Genomic DNA, 18,004 nt, shown 5'->3' with positions numbered 1-18,004 from the left:
ATATTATTTAGATGTTTCACCGTATAATAAAAAAATAAAATAAAGTTGTGTATGTTGTTAGGTTGGCCCACCGTATAATATAGGTATATGCATCTCATTTAAATATTGTCATTTATATTTTAGTGTGACTTACTTTAATCATTACACTACATTGAAGGAGATAGGTTGGCTGTTGGGGGTTAGGGTATTTTAGTCATTTTACTGTGGGCCAGCCTCAGTTTTGACATTTTTGACAAAGTGGGTTTTGACATTTAGCAACACCCTTACTATTAATGTGGAAGATGAAAGAAACAAATAATGATAAAAAAAAAAAATGAAATTACTATGGCCGTTTTATTGGTCTTTACTTCTTTTTCATTAATGAGTTGAATTTATCCTCTTTCTACGCAAAAAGAGGATAAAAGAAAAAGTAAAGCTTCATGAAAATTTCTACGTTCGTGTACTTGTAGTATAGTGCAGATCAGGTGGGGCTACCCCACTTTTGTTCTCCTTTTTCAATTTCTTGAATTTGGTTATTACTTCCTACGTTAACATGGAAGATGAAAGAAACAAAAAATAAATAATGAAATACTTATGGTTCATAATAAAGCAAATTTATACCTGCACTAATTATGGGTAGGTGGAAGAATTTTTCCAATTCACGTTCAATGTAACAAAATTATTTAATGAAAGGTCTTTTGTTTCATCAAGGACAAAATAGCCGGTCCACGTTCGAAGGGTATTATCGTAATCTAACTTTCAACGATGGGGCTTCCCACTTTTAGTATTATATGATGAAAAATTAGTTTTAAACACAAATAAATTTATATATGATCATTATAGTCTTTTGCTGTATATTATGATTATACCTTGTAATCCCACAACGCTCTCTACTAATTTTTTTTATTCTCAAAATTCAAACTTGAAATCTCTTACTAAGAAAGAGTCCAACATGGCAACATTCTTGAGACATCTGTGTTTGTCTTCAGTATTTTGATTGGGAAATGCTTGATAGTATTTCTTATCCCGTGAAGTGCAATGACCGGTTCAGCTTAATCATATGTCGACAGCGATTTGGGCACTGCAGAAAATTGCGCAAAGTACAATGGCTCCAATTATAGGGACCTCTTTTTAAGAGTAAATATCGTTCCAGCCCAATTTACTTGACTGTCCAAACTAGTTCATTAGTATGGTTGCCAAATCTCAATTACTGTAGTCGTTAAGTTGGACAATTGACTAGTCGATTGTCTTTTCAATTATTTCAAACATTATCATGAATGGAAAATCTATAACCTACCACAAATGGAAAACGACAAAAGCAGGTAAAGCTGAACACCTAGATTCATGATAAGATAAGATAGAGACTGACGGCCATGCTCACATGACTCACATTGTGTTAAGTTAATTAAAGGGCTTAGTGCATAAGCGCCCCCTAAATGGATGGGTTGCGCAATTCACTGCCTAATTTTCGCAGAACTTTTAGGAAGGTCTAGCATCAGAGTTAACCTAAGCACGACCTTTCACCCACAAACGGATGGGTTTCACTGAGCGAACTATTCAAACTTTAAAAAATATGTTGTGAGCTTGTGTAAACTTGATGACCACTTGCCCTTGATAGAGTTTGCTTATAATAATAATTACCAAACAAGTATCCATATGGCTCCATTCGAGGTTTTATATGAGAGATGTATCGTTCACCTATATGATGGTTCGGACCTAGTGAGATACATGCCATACGGCCTTATATAGTTCAAAATGTGTTGTAAAATCTGAAATAGATTCAAGAACGACTCAAAACAACTCTGTTAGAAATCATTTCAAATGTAAGGTATTGTGACCTCGAATTCAAAAAAGGTGATTATGTGCGTTTGAAAGCGTCACTACAGAAGGGTATCATGCGATTTTGTAGAAAGGAAAAACTCAGCCCAAGCTATGTTGGGCCTAGACTCCTATCAATCAAAAAAAATTCTTTCAATCGATTAATACTCACGATTCACAAAGTACAAAAGTCCAAAAAGTATTTAATAACTAGCAAACTATGCTCGTGCGATGCACGGGGCCCAACATGATTAATTTGGTTACTCACTTTAATTAGTCTTTATGGTTTGTATATTTTGCAGCGATATGGCCGATTCTCCTTAAGTGTAAGCCTCCATATTTTGTTTCTTTTCCTCTTATTTTTCCCCTTAATTTCTCAATTGTTGTTAAAATTTATCTTAATTTGGTTATGTCCCTCTCTTTTTATATTGTAAGTTGCCAATTCAAATATCCTACATGTCAAGTTTATAATCACAAGATTCAAAGGATATTATATTATATTATATTATACACATTTTTAATTTAGAACCACCAGATTCAAAAATCTATCTTTATTTGTCGGTGCGATGTACGAGGCCCAACATTATTAATTTGGTTACTCACTTTAGTTAGTCTTTATGATTTGTATATTTGCAAAGGATACCGCGATTCTCCTTAGTGAGTCTCCATATTTTTGTTCTTTTCCTCTTATTTCCCCCCTTAATTTCTCAATTTTTGTTAAAATTTGTCTTACTTTGGTTATGTCCGCCTCTTTTTATATTTAGTAAGTTGACAATTCAAATATCCTACATGTCAAGTTTATAATCACAAGATTCAAAGGATATTTTATTACATTATACACAATTTTAATTTAGAACCACAAGATTTAAAAGACTATCTTTATTTATTAAACTCCGTGTCTAGGCAAACTTAGACTGTCACGACCCAACCGGAGGGCCATGACGTGTACCCGGAGCTAACCTACCGAGCACCTCTTAGCATACTTCTTATAGTGGACCACATGGCTAACTCATAATTTTCATAATCCGTAAGGGCATGAATCCACAAGTTAATAGCTCATTTATAAGATCATCATCAACTATGCCCATATATATGTACAGGCCGATGAGGCTACCAAAAGTGATATACAAAAATATGAACCGATGAGGTTATAGGACATCTAGCTATATACATCTGTCTACGAGCCTCTACAAGGAATGCATAACATCATAAGGACGGGACAGGATTCCGCCATGCCCATATGTACACAAAATAATAGTACCAGTAAACTGCAGCTCCGAGGCAAATAGAGCGCTTCTAAGAGATAGCTCATGAAGCACCTAAGGTTCTGATCGGTCTCCCTGCCTACCTGCGGGCATGAACGCAGTGTCCACAAACAAAAGGACGTCAGTACGAATAATGCACTGAGTATGTAAGGCATGAATAACAACATAATAAAGATATGGAAAGTAACATGAGATAAGAGAGATAACCTGTACATCTGGATGTCTCTTAAGGAGGATGTCATGCATGCTTAGCTCTTAAAAAAAACATGTTCCATTCATACATATATACATACGTATTGCTGCGGAACGTGCAGCCCGATCCATATATCATATTATATATACATATTGCTGCGGAACGTGCAGCCCGATCCATATATCATATCATCATTATCCCGCGTCCGGGCATCCCGCGACTGGGATGATATCATAAGCTGCCCACTGCAGTGGTGTGCACATCTACATGCCGGCCGGCCGTCTATAACGCGGCGCGGTGTGGGAAAATACATACATATATATATAAAGCATGCATGAGAGACCAATTAAAACGTTACTACTCTATCGGAGGGACGTAAGGTCGGTAAACCTCCGATTTCTATTATGAAATCATCATCATCGTTATATCTCACCTCGAAAGAACAACTACCATAAGGTGAGCCCAGCAACAAGGAATAAAATCAATAATCATGGAACAAGCTCAATAATATCACGAGAACATTAAGAAATGTAAGCTTTGATATCTTTAGAAATGAGATCATCATCATCATGAAGAACTTTTATCAACAATACCATAAGAGCCTTCAAAGTAATGTGTTTCTAGCATCTCTAGGAAGTAGGACATTATGGATATCAAGTACGGATTCACAATAAGGGAATCATGCCTTTAGAAAGAAAGGGTTAGCCTGAACATACCTTTACGTCTCCTTAACTACTTAACGTTCTCCTCCCAAGCTCGCAGATCTACATTCAACAGGATTCATACTAAGTTTAAGCCTTGAAAACACTCTTAAGTTCAAACTAGTGTGGTTAACGAGCTAGCAGAATTTGGGCAGCACTGCCCCTATTTTATCAACTTCCACTAAACTACAACACAACTGCCAAACAACAATAATAACATCAACAATATCATAGTCAAGGAATTACATTCAAATTAATCGTAAATCCACCAAAAATCTCCTTTCAAATTCATCTCATAGTCATCATCTTCAATTCATACTTTGTGACTCCTCCACTTAATTCTTTTCCTTTCCAAGAGTTACTAAAACTTTAAATCAACTCAATCAAGTAAATAAGATGAAGAATATACCTTATAATAGAAGGACTTCACCTCACGTAACTTTTCTCAAGACCAAGTTCATCACAACCTTGAAGAGAAATAAGAACCATCATCTTCCATGTATTTTGTCTTGAGATTTTGGTGTTTGATCTTATCTCTTGATGGTGTGCAAGGTTTTGGAATGATGAAGAACTCTCAAGAACTCTCTAGAAATGTGGGGAAAGAGGTGTGGAAAGTTAATATGAAAAATGGGGTCTTTTGGAATTTAAAAAGGGTTGAAAACCGACATTTCGCTCCAAATTACGGTGGAGATGCGGCTCAGCATATTGGATATACGGCCACATCTCCCCTCCTCTCCTTAGGGAGGAGGTTGGGCAATGAGGCTAGAAAATTTGGTGAGTTTGCGGCCAATATGCTCGCAGCAAACTCAGTTTGCGGCCGCATATTGGTCCACAAACTCCAATTTTGCGAAAACGCATTCTTTTCGATTCGTTTGAGCTCCAATCCTTATGGAACCTTCTTGGCACTTGTATAAAGGTCCCTATAGCTCCCCCTCAAGGTAATGCTTGTATAAAGGGCCCTATAGCTCCCCCTCAAGGTAATGCTAAGCAATGTCTAACTCAAATGATATGAAATCTTCCCAAAACATGACTCAAGGTAATGCTAAGCAATGTATAACTCAAGGTTATGACTCAAGGTTTGGAGTCACTTGTATAAAACTTCATTAACCATCTAAGGGACCCTATAGCTCCCCCACAAGGTAATGCTAAGCAATGTATAACTCAAATGATATGAAGTCTTCCCAAAACATGACTCAAATTCCAATTTCTTCAACGAACTTACTTCCGCCGATTCATGTGACTCCAAACCTTAAGGTATACACTTAAAGTTATCAAATACACTCCTTAACCTTGTAAGGGCCTCATGTCCACTTTAGGCTTGCGTTAGTTTACTCATAATGCAAACAACACGAAATTTCCAAAGTGTAACATTAGACACTTAAGTTGAGACATAGGGAGTATATGTCAAATGAAGGAAATGAAAGGACAATTCAGATACGGGGCCCAACATGATTAATTTGGTTACTCACTTTAGTTAGTTTTTATGGTTTGTATATTTTGCAAAGGATACTGTGAGTCTCCATATTTTGTTTCTTTTTCTTTTATTTTTCCCCTTAATTTCTCAATTGTTGTAAAAATTTATCTTATTTTGGTTATGTCCGCCTCTTTTTATATTTAGTAAGTTGACAATTCAATATCCTACATGTCAAGTTTATAATCACAAGATTCAAAGGATGTTTTATTATATTTTACACATTTTTAATGTAGAACCACAATATTCAAAAGTCTATCTTTATTTTTTAATCTCCGTATCTAGTCAAACTTAGACACTTAAATTGAGACAGAGGGAGTATTTGCCAAATGAAGGAAATGAAAGGACAATTGAGACAATACGTGAGGACCTAAAAAGTAAATACACAAGAGGTAGAATTAATGTTAAACTTCTGAAATGTACACATGTTAGTCCTTGCTTAGAGTACAATTTCATGTGCTTTCTATAATAGAGTAATAAAATGAAGTGTAGAAGTAAAGAAATATGATAACGTAAAAGTGGAATACACGTGTACAGAGAATAGGTGGCAAACCAAGTAGTAGTACTTGTTAAATAAAGTGGACCCACAACTGGAAAAAAAGAAAATAAATCAAGTACAATTGAAATAAATCCAAATTTAATGTACAAATCAGACAACTTTTTGTACAATTTATTATTCTTTGTGTTCGTCCCTCTTGAACACTTATATATATTAGAAAAATAGGGTTGGTAAAGCACCACATTCTCTAGCACAAGTTCTTTTTCTTATATATATAAATAACTTTAATCTTTGTTCTAGCTAGAAAACAACTACTCTTCAAACTTTCATTATGTACACTGGTTGCCTGTAATCTTTCTTCGTCTAACGATTAGATATAGAGAGAGTGCAAATCCTTTGTTTTCTTGTTTAACAAAGGCAGCTAGGCTGTCAAAACTTATGATGATAAACGTGTCACATTTCAGTTGCCACTTGCACCGTTGCACGGATGCATGTGCCGGTGACAAACACCAGCTTTAAACTATGCCGAGACTACTCTAACCAATCAAAAGATTAATACTATTAAGTTTGTTTAGTCAAATTCTTAAAATAAGTGCTTTCGAAAAAAGTGTCGCTCGAGAGTAGCAATTTATGTTCGATTATTAATTTTCAGAGTACCTTGATTAATATTAGAACAATAATTTATATTGAATCAAAATTATAAAAGTGCCTGCGGAAAACAGTTATTCCTTTTAGCTTCGAAAAAATAATTTCAACTACTACTCAAGCACTAATTCTATTTTTAAAAGCTTGACCAATAACATAAATCTCTGAAATAAGCCCAGCAACTTGTCCAACCATGTTATAAAACGACAAACACAATCCTATTTATTAAACGATGCTCGACCTCAAATGATAAAGACAACCGCAGTACAAAATATCGCAAGATCTACCTGGTGGCAACTGACAAGTCTGACTTAGCACTAATAATTCATACTCCTTCCGTCTATTTAGAGTTTAAAAAATAAAGAGAGATTTTTAAATTTTATAATTCTAAATTAAAAATATGTATAATATACTAAAATATCGATTCAATTTGTATTATAAATTTGACATATAAGATGTTTAATACTAAATATAGACAGAGTCACTTTTTTTTAAATATATTAAAAAGGTAAATAAAACACTTAAATTGGGATAGAGAGAGTACTATATAACTGCACATGCAACAAACACGCAGATCAATTTTTTTGACGGAAAAGGGTCAAAATTACCCTTAAACTATGTGAAATGAATAAAAATGCTCTCCGTTCATAGTTTGGTCCGAAATGCCCTTAAACTATGCGAAATTGAACAAAAATACCTCTATTGTTACTTGATGGGTGAAAAATGCCCTTCTTCTAATAAACATATTGTTTCTTTTCTTTTAAACACATTTTGTTTTATAAAAATATTATTTTTAAAGAACCCTTTTCTTGTTTCATTTCTTTTAAAAATTCCTTTAACTAATAAAAAAGTGAGAAGTAATTTCTTTTCTTCTTAATCTCGTTTTATCAATTAAAATAAAAGTAGTCCATGTACTTTTGTAACTCATAATATAGGTCATATATATAAGATCATCGTAGCCCACCGTTAATTTTCATTTAGATAACAATAAAATTCTTTTTCCTAATAAAATAAAAGTATTTTTATTTTTTAATCTTTTCCTAATTGAAGTAGGATAAGCATTTACTAATGTAATTCTTGGTTTTAAAGTTAAAATGAAAAAGGGCCAGGAATAATTTCATCGACGATATCTTAAAGATATTTTGTGATTTGAAGCAATGTAATAAATTTTCTTGTTTTATGCATGTCTTAACTTTAAAACCAAGGATTATATCACCAAATGCTTATCCTACTTCAATTCAGAAAAGATTAAGAAATAAAAATATTTTCTATTTTATAGAAAAAAGAATTTTATCGTTATCTAAATGAAAATTTATTATGAGTTATTATGATCTTATATATATGACCTATATTATGAGTTAAAAAAGTACATTGAGTAATCTTATTTTAATTGATAAAACGAGATTCAGAAGAAAAGAAATTACTTCTCACTTTTTTATTAGTGAAAGGGATTTTCAAAAGAAATGAAACCAGAAAAGGGATCTTTAAAAATAATATTTTTATAAAAAAATGTGTTTAAAAGAAAAGAAACAATATGTTTATTAGGAAAAGGGCATTTTTGAACCCAATAAAGTAAAAGTAGAGATATTTTTGTTCAATTTTGCATAGTTTAAGGGCATTTTTTTGACTAAACTATGAATGAAAGATATTTTTATTCATTTCACGTAGTTTAAGGGTATTTTTGAACTTTTTTTTAACGTTTCTTCTACAATTAATAAAAGATTAAAAAATGAAAACATGCCCGCCCACTTCACCGACTCCTTTGCCTACAGTACCTCACCGATGACTCTATTATAAACCAAGATTGATCAGTAGAATAAGCCAAGAACTTACAGGAAGAGAAGAAAAATGGATTACATGACCATTTTACTGGGTCTATTCTTCATCTGGTTTTTGGTTTCGCTTAGAAGAACCAAAAGCTCAAAAAGACTAGCACCAGGTCCATTCCCTTTGCCTGTAATAGGAAATCTTCACTTGCTTGGTGACAAACCCCACATATCACTTACCCAACTAGCAAAAAATCATGGTCCAATTATGAACCTCAAATTAGGCCAAATAAACACAGTGGTCATTTCCTCATCAGTGTTGGCAAAAGAAGTGATGCAAAAGCAAGATTTAGCCTTTTCAAATAGGTGTGTTCCGGACTCACTACATGCCTGTAATCACTCTGATTTCTCTGTTATTTTTCAACCTGCCAATTCTCGTTGGAGAACACTTCGTAAGATTATGAACTCTCACATCTTTTCTATCAACAAGCTTGATGCTAGTAAGCATCTCAGGACTAAAAAGATTCAGGAGCTGATTGATTATTGTTACAAGAGTGGAGAAAATGGTGAAGCAGTGGATATTGGAAGGGCAGCTTTTAGGACTTCCTTGAATTTGTTGTCCAACACCATTTTCTCTAAAGATTTGACTGATCCATTTGCTGATTCTGCTAAGGAATTTAAGGAATTGGTGTGGAATATCATGGTTGAGGCTGGTAAACCCAATTTGGTGGACTATTTCCCTTTTCTTAAAATGATTGATCCACAAGGTATAAGGCGGCGCATGACGGTTCATTTTACTAAGGTTCTTGATCTTATGAGTGGTTTAATTGATGAGCGGCTAAAGGAAAGGGAACTGGAAAACCATGCAAATGTTGATGTGTTAGATGCCCTTCTCAACATTAGCCAAGATAGCCCTGAAGAGATTGATAGGAACCACATCGAGCAAATGTTTCTGGTTAATTTACTTCCTACTCCTTTTCCTCCAATTCATAATTATCTGTTCCTTTTCTTTTATTTATTTGCTTTTTTACGTGCAAAGTGTAGTCCGGTTGCAAATATGTGAGGTTGCGGTAGATTGACTGTCAGCGAAATATAGTCTTAACTATTATGAATATTTAGTGTTATACTAGGTAGCTTTTATCTTAGTTGTATGTTTGGTATGTAACTTGGTTAACTGCTTGTGCAATTATGCCACACCTTATAAACTATGTTTTGTTCCTTGTTTTTCTGTAACAACATTTCATCATGTCCAGTTGACAGCAACATGTGAACTGGGTTATGGCATCTATGTATGTGGGATCTTACTCTACTAGTCTTGGAAATTTATCCAGAGTGATTCAAAATCTCAAATTACCTTCTGGACAAGATATCTGTGAGAAGGTGCTATTCATTTTTAAAACGATACATATTTTCTTTGTGAAGAAATGTTATCCAATCTTTATAGGATGAATATATTATTGGAAAGGTATGTTGATTATGTACGTTTCACTTGTTACAAATAATATATATCTCATTTGCAGAAAATCATCACTGCAATTTCTTCATCCTTATCCATTCACTCTCCTTGAAACTGTTTATGTCTTCCATCCTAATTCCTTACAAAAGCAGTTGAGAGATTTAAGAAATCTCTCTCTTCTTTTATTGTTCATTATTGCTTCTTGCGTGTTATTTCTAATTAGTCCCATCTTTAATACATTTCCAACAAGTTAACATGTGATGGAACATTTTACTAGATTATGGCTTCTATTTCATAGATCTTACACTGGTAAATTTTACAGGACTTGTTTGCAGCAGGGACAGATACTACATCGAATACGTTGGAGTGGGCAATGACAGAACTACTTAAGAATCCACATACATTGGAGAAAGCCCAAGAAGAACTTGCACAAGTAATTGGAAGAGGCAAACTAGTAGATGAAGCTGATGCTGCACAACTACCTTACTTGCGATGCATCGTGAAAGAAACCTTACGAATACACCCGCCGGTTCCTTTCTTAATTCCCCGCAAAGTGGACGAAGATACTGAGATTTTTGGCTATACTGTTCCAAAAGACTCGCAAGTTCTAGTGAACGTATGGGCAATTGGGCGCGACTCTGGTCTATGGGAAAACCCTTTGGACTTTAAGCCAGAGAGGTTTAGGGAGTTGGAAATAGATGTACGAGGCCGGGATTTTGAGCTAATTCCATTTGGTGCTGGTCGAAGAATTTGCCCTGGATTGCCTTTGGCTGTCAGAATGGTTCCAGTAGCATTGGGTTCAATGCTAAATACATTTAGTTGGAAGCTACATGGTGGCATTGCACCTAAAGATTTGGATATGGAGGAAAAATTTGGTATTACTTTGGCAAAAGTTCAACCCCTGCTAGCTATCCCGATCCCACTGTAGCTATAGGGATAGATTTGAGGATTTAAGTCAGTAGATTAGAGCTCGTTTGAGCCGATTGTAAATAGTTGATAAGTTTAAGTGCTAAAAAATATTTTTTAGGTGTTGAAACTGATTTTATAAATAAGTAGTTACGTGTTTGGATACAAGTGTTGAAATTGTTAATAAGCAGTGTGTTTGGTAAAAACGTGGTGATAAGTTGTTTTTTTATTAGAATGAAAAAAATGTTAAAATTTTGCAAAATTTTATGAATTTAAAAGTATCTCGTAAAGAAAATGAGGAACGATGAATATCGGGTGAAGAGGAAGTTAGGATTTTTCTTTTGGAAAATGCATTTTGAGAATTTGATAAAATATTGAGGGTAAAATAGTAAAATACTGGTCAAATCAAAAGTGCTTATAAGCTGAAAACACATACTTATATAAGTTGGAAATGACCTGCTTATGATTTCTGGCTGATTTTGACTTATAAGCACTTTGATATTTACCAAGTGCGTAAATAAGTAAAAAAATGCTTATAAGCTTATAAGCCAGTTTAACCAGCTTATAAGCTTAACCAAACACTCTGTAAGAGTACTAAAATGTCTATCAATTAATTTCGAATGTTCAAAATATAGATGAATCGGGCTGTCAAAATGCTACGTTACATATGTTAACATTGTCAAAAAAAAAAAGGGCTGCGTTACATATGTCCTTGTAATTACATGGCTGCTTAAGGATATATTTGACTTTTGACAGCATCTATCTAACGTCTCCCGGAAATAGAACAACCAACACATGATTATTCACTTTTCCTTTCTACACTTGGGTTCCAAACCATTCTTGATCCACCCTCCCACAGTCTCAACTCTTTGCCACAATGACTGCCGAAAACAATGAACCCAAAGGCATACCCACTTGCCAAACTTGTGCATTTTCTTTCTTCCCCAGACTTATGGAGTACTTCTCCACTTCCATTGAGGAAAACTTATATGAATCAATTTCAGCTATTAGCTTTCATGTCATAATACTGGATATACTGTAGTAAGTAATTTACTTTCTTTCTTTTAAGTTTTAGTTCAAAAAATCTCATACCTTTACTTGAAAGATTTCTTTGTGCTAATGTGCCTTTAAGATCTTCTCATTGATTTGGAGCTTGATATATGAGTGCTGTGTGTTTTGTCAGCCATATTTCGAAGCATTAGTGGTAAAATCTTTCCTACTATGACACAGCTTCAAAACTAATTCCTCCAGCGATAATATAATTCATCTTATGAATTCTTTTTTGTTGGCAATTAATTTTATGCTCTAAAATCTTTCAATTATGACTGATAGTTCTATTCTATTTGGAGAAACTTATGCTGGCAATTAAGTATGATATTTGTATTGTATCACCAAAAAACTATATTAGTGTGATAATCTTAAGGTGATTTGAAATTTTATGTGAATAGAACAATGCTTAAGGTGACTTGAAATTTTTTGTGAATAGAAATCTAAGTTCAGCTTTTCCATTATGGAGTTAGAGCTGAGCTTCAATAATCATATTTACAAATTATGCAAAATTTAGTCAGAGGAGCACACACTTCTCAAAAGTTTTGGCAATGTCGTCCTGATGAGTCTGGAATTGAACCTTTGGAATTGGTTGTTCTTCAAGTGCCTTATCCATGGCATGCCGAGGTGGATTTTTCAGACTTACAAGTTAAAAGAAAAAATTGTTAGAGGGGGAGGAAGAGAACTTACAGAGTTTCTAGGTTCTTAAATAGGCTCAGATAAGGTATTTCACATGTGAGTTTGATAGCTTCGACGCCATCTTCAAATGAATAAACTTTGAATTACAATATTTTGTTGATAGATAACAAAACCAAGTAACGTAATATGATATAAGGATTGCTTACTTACAGGTGACTGCACAATAATGTTGTATCACAAAAGTGGTATATTATCGATTCAGTAGTCAAATAACTGATGTTATTCTTGGATAATTAGGAAATTAACTTGTGGGAAAATAGTTCAAGTGCCGAAAGGGTACCGTGACTTTTAACTTCAAATAGAAACTTCCAGAAACTCAAGTTAGCAAAAAAATTTCAGAAAATTCTAGAGACTTCAATGAAGCTATACCTCAATCAGAAGTGATTGAACAACTTCCATACGATTGGGTTGTTCCGCAAAATCAAAAGCTTATTCGGGCTAGATATTTATTTGATTTGCAAGTATGATCATGTAATGAACAACATAACACGGTTTTCAATAGGTGGTAGTGTAAGCTAATTCGATAGTTGTTTAGATGGCATTAGGTTAAGCCTATGATAAGGATCCTGTTAAGATTGAAACATGTTCAATCATGGGAGAGAAATTTAGTCCTACAGTAAGACGTGATTGAATAAAATAATGATAGACTAAAACTTGTGCCATTGTCTGGGTAAGGAATGTACTATGCGTTAGGTCCAAGGTTTCACCTATTAATTTTGATGCTAACAAACCAACATAAGTTTTAATAAAAGAACATTTACTTGTGGTAAATTTATTTTTGGTATAGGCTTGTTTGATGAAGACGGATCCGGTCAAGATACAAGCAAATATGGAAAAGAAGATATTACGAGATGGAATTATGGAAGAAACACTTACTCAAATCAAGGTGCAGGAATTATGGGAAGAATATTTACTGCGATCCTATGGAAGGAAAATATTCTACAAAAGGAAATGATCAAGATTGATTTGGTACTCAAGGAAGATCCAAAATGTATGTAGTATCAAGATATACAAGAAGTCTCAAGTTTACAAGGAGTCCATATTCATAGGGATTAAAGTCCAAATTCAAGAAACCGAATGTGATTCCATTCTAATCAAGATCCACGTTGAATGAAGAGGATCTTGAAATTCTCTTGGGTTGCCTAAATAAAAGCTCATATTTGTAAAAATCAGAAGAAGAGTGCAGAGAAACTAATGGGAAGAATATTAGTTATTTTGGGAAGAAGACATTCAAATTTGAATATATCTACCGCAAGCTTGGAAGAGGGACTCTCAACACGCAGGCCACGCTACTTCAATAGTTTCTACTACAATCAGTGGAAGGATAGAATGAAGATCTATGTTCAATCAACAGATTATAGAACCTGGCTAGTTATTAAGAATGGGCTGAGGCGTATTCGAATAATATAGTCTTTGGAAAGAAGGTCGAAAAAGAGACATCCATATTTGACTACACAAAAGAACATTCGGATAGTATGCAAACAAATGCTAGAGCAATGTACCTGCTCCATTGTGCTCTTAGTGAAGAAGAATATGAGAAAATATCCGCTTGTAAAAAGCTTGCTAAAGAAATATGGGACAAATTGGAAGCTATCCACAGGGCACCATAAAAGATAAGGTATATCAAGAAAACTTGGATAAGGCATCCAACAAAGTCAAAAGGAAAAGAAGAAAGAAGCAGAGAGCTCAATCCATCCAATCAAGCGGGTCCAACAAAGAGAGAACATACACTCGCTACGAATGTGGTAACCTTGGACATATTAAATTAAAGTGTCCTAACAACAACAAAAAGAAGAATTCCAGAACTTCAACTTGGAGCGACGAGGATGAATCTGATAAAGAGAGTAATCACGGAGAAATGGCGCTCATGTGCTTCCTGGAAGGAAAAAAAACTGACAAAATCACAGAACCTCTTCTTTGAGTGACGAGGAAGAAACCGACGAGGTATGTCATACACCTAACATGACTTGTAATAATTGTGATGATTTGCAGGAAACTCTAGATCTAGCTTTGAAAGATTTGCAAAGAATTCTTGGTGCATTCAAGAAAGTTCAACGAGAAAAGAAAGACTTGGATATTCGACTTAAGGAATGTCGACTAAATATGACTTACTTCAAGAAGAAAATTCGAGTTGCACAAGCAAATGAAGACTGCGAAAATCTTCTAGTCACCACTTTGATCAATGGAAGTAGACTCATCTCCTTAAGAACTACCAGTTGACTGAAAAGGGATCTACTAGTAAATGCCCTACTTCAACCAAGTCAACTTAGGTAAGGTTCAAGTCGACTAATAAGGCAACTGCAGGTGAACACTCTTATTCTCATATTACATGTCATTACTATGGTAATTCTGGACATAAAGCATTTACGTGCAATTATGCTAGAAATCATGTAAGATCTAAATATGTTTGGAGACCCAAACACTTACATGCATCTCCAACTACACAATTTACTAACCATGAAGGACCCAAAAACACTTGGGTATCAAAAGCAAACTAATTTGTTTTGCAAGAATTCCTTAAGTCTAACCATAAACAGAATGATTCATATTTGCATAGAGGCTGATCAAGGAACAACATATGCTCCAAAGTTCATATGTATTCTACAATAATGAAGGAGCTAGAACATATGATGGTAAATTTGAAATGATTGGTATTACCGAAGTTTATTTAAGTTTTTCTCGCATTAGGTGATGTATATCGAGCTATTGATTTAAGCTTAGTCTGGTAGTAGTCAACGGTAGATGGTTTGAGTCGATTAATTGCATCATGCTACTATTTTGTTGATAACGATTATAACATTGACCTAGAGATTTTGAATAACTAGAATACATGGCTTGCATTTTTTTAATCTAAATCATGTCATAAGTTATTAGAATTAGCAAGCATGCAATCTTTATTGATCTCATACATATTTGATTCAGATATATGTGGCCCTAAGATTATCCTTGAAGGAATCACATGTATGATATTTGGTATCTTGGTAAGAATACTAATGCCTTATTCAAAGCCCAAGAACGTTGTATAACTCGAGGCCTTCATAACTCTTCATATGGACATATTCAAAATCTTGAAGGAAAGAGGTATGTATTTCTACTATTGATAACCATTCACAAGTTACATGAGTTTTGGTTTTTGTTCTATCTTGAAGAACTCTTCATATGAGATATGGAAACGAAGAAAAATCACTTGTTGATTATTCTCATCCCTTTGGTTGCAAATGTCTATCGTCATGATAAGGACAAAGTGGTAAAATTTATGTGAAATTGAGCATGAAGATGAAGAGCGTACTCTGGACAACAAGCAATTGATTGATATATGAAGCATTGAAATAAATGAAAGATTCCAGCAACGCAAAAATAGTTGAATGCAAATGAAGGAAATAACATATGGGAACTTATTGACAAGACAGATGAGTTGAAGTTATGGATATTCAGATGAACCTGATCAAAATAGTAAGGTTGTAAGAACTAAGGGTAAACTTGTAGCCCAAGGTTTCACAACAAGAAGGTTTGTTTCATTCTTAAGATTTATTAGTATGTTAGTTCTCATGAGCATATTATAAAGCCTTTTTCAGAATGCATGACAAAAGCATTTCTCTAGATGATTTTACAACTGAAAAATATTTTGTCAAGCTTCTCCCAATAGTTTATTTTTAAAAAAAGAGTAGCTATGCTACCGGAATTTTATTCTTGATTTGAAACCATCCCAAGAGAACAGTAAGGGAAGTTAATTTTTCTTTGTTCCAAAAATGATTTTTCAAAAATCATGATTGTCATTTTATAGTTGCATATACTTATATCACGTGGTACTAACGAGAAGGTGTACAAAGAATTTCATAAGATTTTACAAGGTATTCGAACTTGAGATGGTTACGAGGGTGAGTTAACATTCTTCTTCAAGTTTCAAATAATGCAAAGGTAGATGAAAGGTTCTTCAGCGAAGCCAAGTATTCAAAAGGATTACTCAGGAGATTGTGTATCGAAAATTCATTGTACATGAATACTCTAGTAAGCTCATCCTATCTCTCAAAAGAAGAACATCGGTAAGTACACAAATCAAATGAAGTGTCAAGGTATGATTAACTCTCTATTGTATTTCAATAATTATTAGATCAGACTTCTGTGAGATACTTTTCAAGTCACCCTGGTCAATAAAAAGATTATTGAAATTCCTGGTTGGCACTCAAAAATTTGACTTATATATTCAAGAACTAACAGTTTTGATCTAGCGAGATACTCTCTGATACAAATCTTGCAGGAGACAAAGTTGACTGGCAGAAATCATATTTTTCTTGTTCATGTATATCATGAAAATTCAAGAGCTTCACAATTTTATCTATAGCGGATAAAAGATTACATGGAAATCTGCCTTGAGGACATTGAATATCAAATGGAGATATTTTCTCACATTGAAGAAAGGAATTAATATGATAATATATGGTGGATAACTTTGTATCCTTTTCTGCAACTCTTTAAGAGGATTGATATGATTAACTGTTAGCTTTCTCAAACTAGAGCGAAATTCCTTCTTTTCAAATTGAATTTTTAATGGGAATTTCTCAAACACTCTCAGTTGACTTGTATTGATCACTAATTTAGTAGATCTAACATGTTCTAATTGTTATGGTCTACGTAGTATATTGAGATTTGATTAGTCGATACTTTTTCTATAAGTAGTTGACTATATGATCTATTTCACCCTTTTGATGATGCCAAAAGGGCGAGAAGTTTTCCTGTACAAAACATTTGCTTCGTTAGTATCTTCAGACAGGAAATGCACAAGAAAAAGGTGAAAGCATAAAGTGAGGGGGAGCCACTCCTTCAAATTGTGCTTCAAGAGTCAAGGAACATACATTCAGGGGGAGTTCACTATTTCAAGGAAGTTCACATCCTTCTAACCATCCTTGATTCTGTCTTTTATTAAAATTGAAAGTTTTGTACTCAATGGTTTGCCATCATAAAAAAGGGGGAGATTGTTAGATCCAAGGCGGAGATACTAACATTTTCTTTGTTAGTATCTTCAGACAGGAAATGCACAAGAAGAAGGAGAAAGCATAAAGTGAGGGGGAGCCACTCCTTCAAGTTGTGCTTCAAGAGTCAAGGAACATACATTCAGGGGGAGTTCACTAATTCAAGGAAGTTCACATCCTTCTAACAATCCTTGATTCTGTCTTTTATTAAAATTGAAAGTTTTGTACTCAATGGTTTGCCATCATCAAAAAGGGGGAGATTGTTAGGTCCAAGGTTTCACCTATTAATTTTGATGATAACAAACCAACATAAGTTAAAGAACATTTACTTGTGGTAAATTTATTTTTGGTATAGGCTTGTTTGATGAAGACGGATTCGGTGGAGATACAAGAAAATATGGAAAAGAAGATATTACGAGATGGAATTATGGAAGAAACACTTACTCAAAGCAAGGTGCAGGAATTATGGGAAGAATGTTTACTGCGATCCTATGGAAGGAAAATATTCTACAAAAGGAAAAGATCAAGATTGATTTGGTACTCAAGGAAGATCCAAAATGTATGTAGTATCAAGATATACAAGTTAAGT

At 34.1% G+C, this 18,004-nt stretch overlaps 1 protein-coding gene across 1 annotated transcript; it reads left to right on the top strand.

Moving 5' to 3' along the window:
• The first annotated feature begins 8,332 nt into the window (after positions 1–8,332).
• LOC132035890 (geraniol 8-hydroxylase-like) lies at positions 8,333–10,778 on the top strand. The gene is made up of 2 exons (XM_059426044.1): positions 8,333–9,292; positions 10,116–10,778. The coding sequence occupies exons 1-2, from the start codon at positions 8,420–8,422 to the stop codon at positions 10,719–10,721; spliced, it is 1,479 nt and encodes a 492-aa protein (XP_059282027.1). The 5' UTR covers positions 8,333–8,419; the 3' UTR covers positions 10,722–10,778.
• The last annotated feature ends 7,226 nt before the right edge of the window (positions 10,779–18,004 follow it).

This window comes from Lycium ferocissimum, chromosome 2, assembly GCF_029784015.1.
Source record: "Lycium ferocissimum isolate CSIRO_LF1 chromosome 2, AGI_CSIRO_Lferr_CH_V1, whole genome shotgun sequence".
Lineage (NCBI taxonomy): Eukaryota > Viridiplantae > Streptophyta > Magnoliopsida > Solanales > Solanaceae > Lycium > Lycium ferocissimum.
This window is presented reverse-complemented; position numbering and strand designations above follow the sequence as displayed.

What these genes read in the sequence shown, in the direction of transcription:
- LOC132035890 (XM_059426044.1), top strand. Translation starts at nt 8,420, where the DNA reads ATGGATTACATGACCATTTTACTGGGTCTATTCTTCATCTGGTTTTTG. An exon ending in ACATCGAGCAAATGTTTCTG is followed by an intron (nt 9,293 to 10,115) that starts GTTAATTTACTT and finishes TAAATTTTACAG; the next exon opens with GACTTGTTTGCAGCAGGGAC.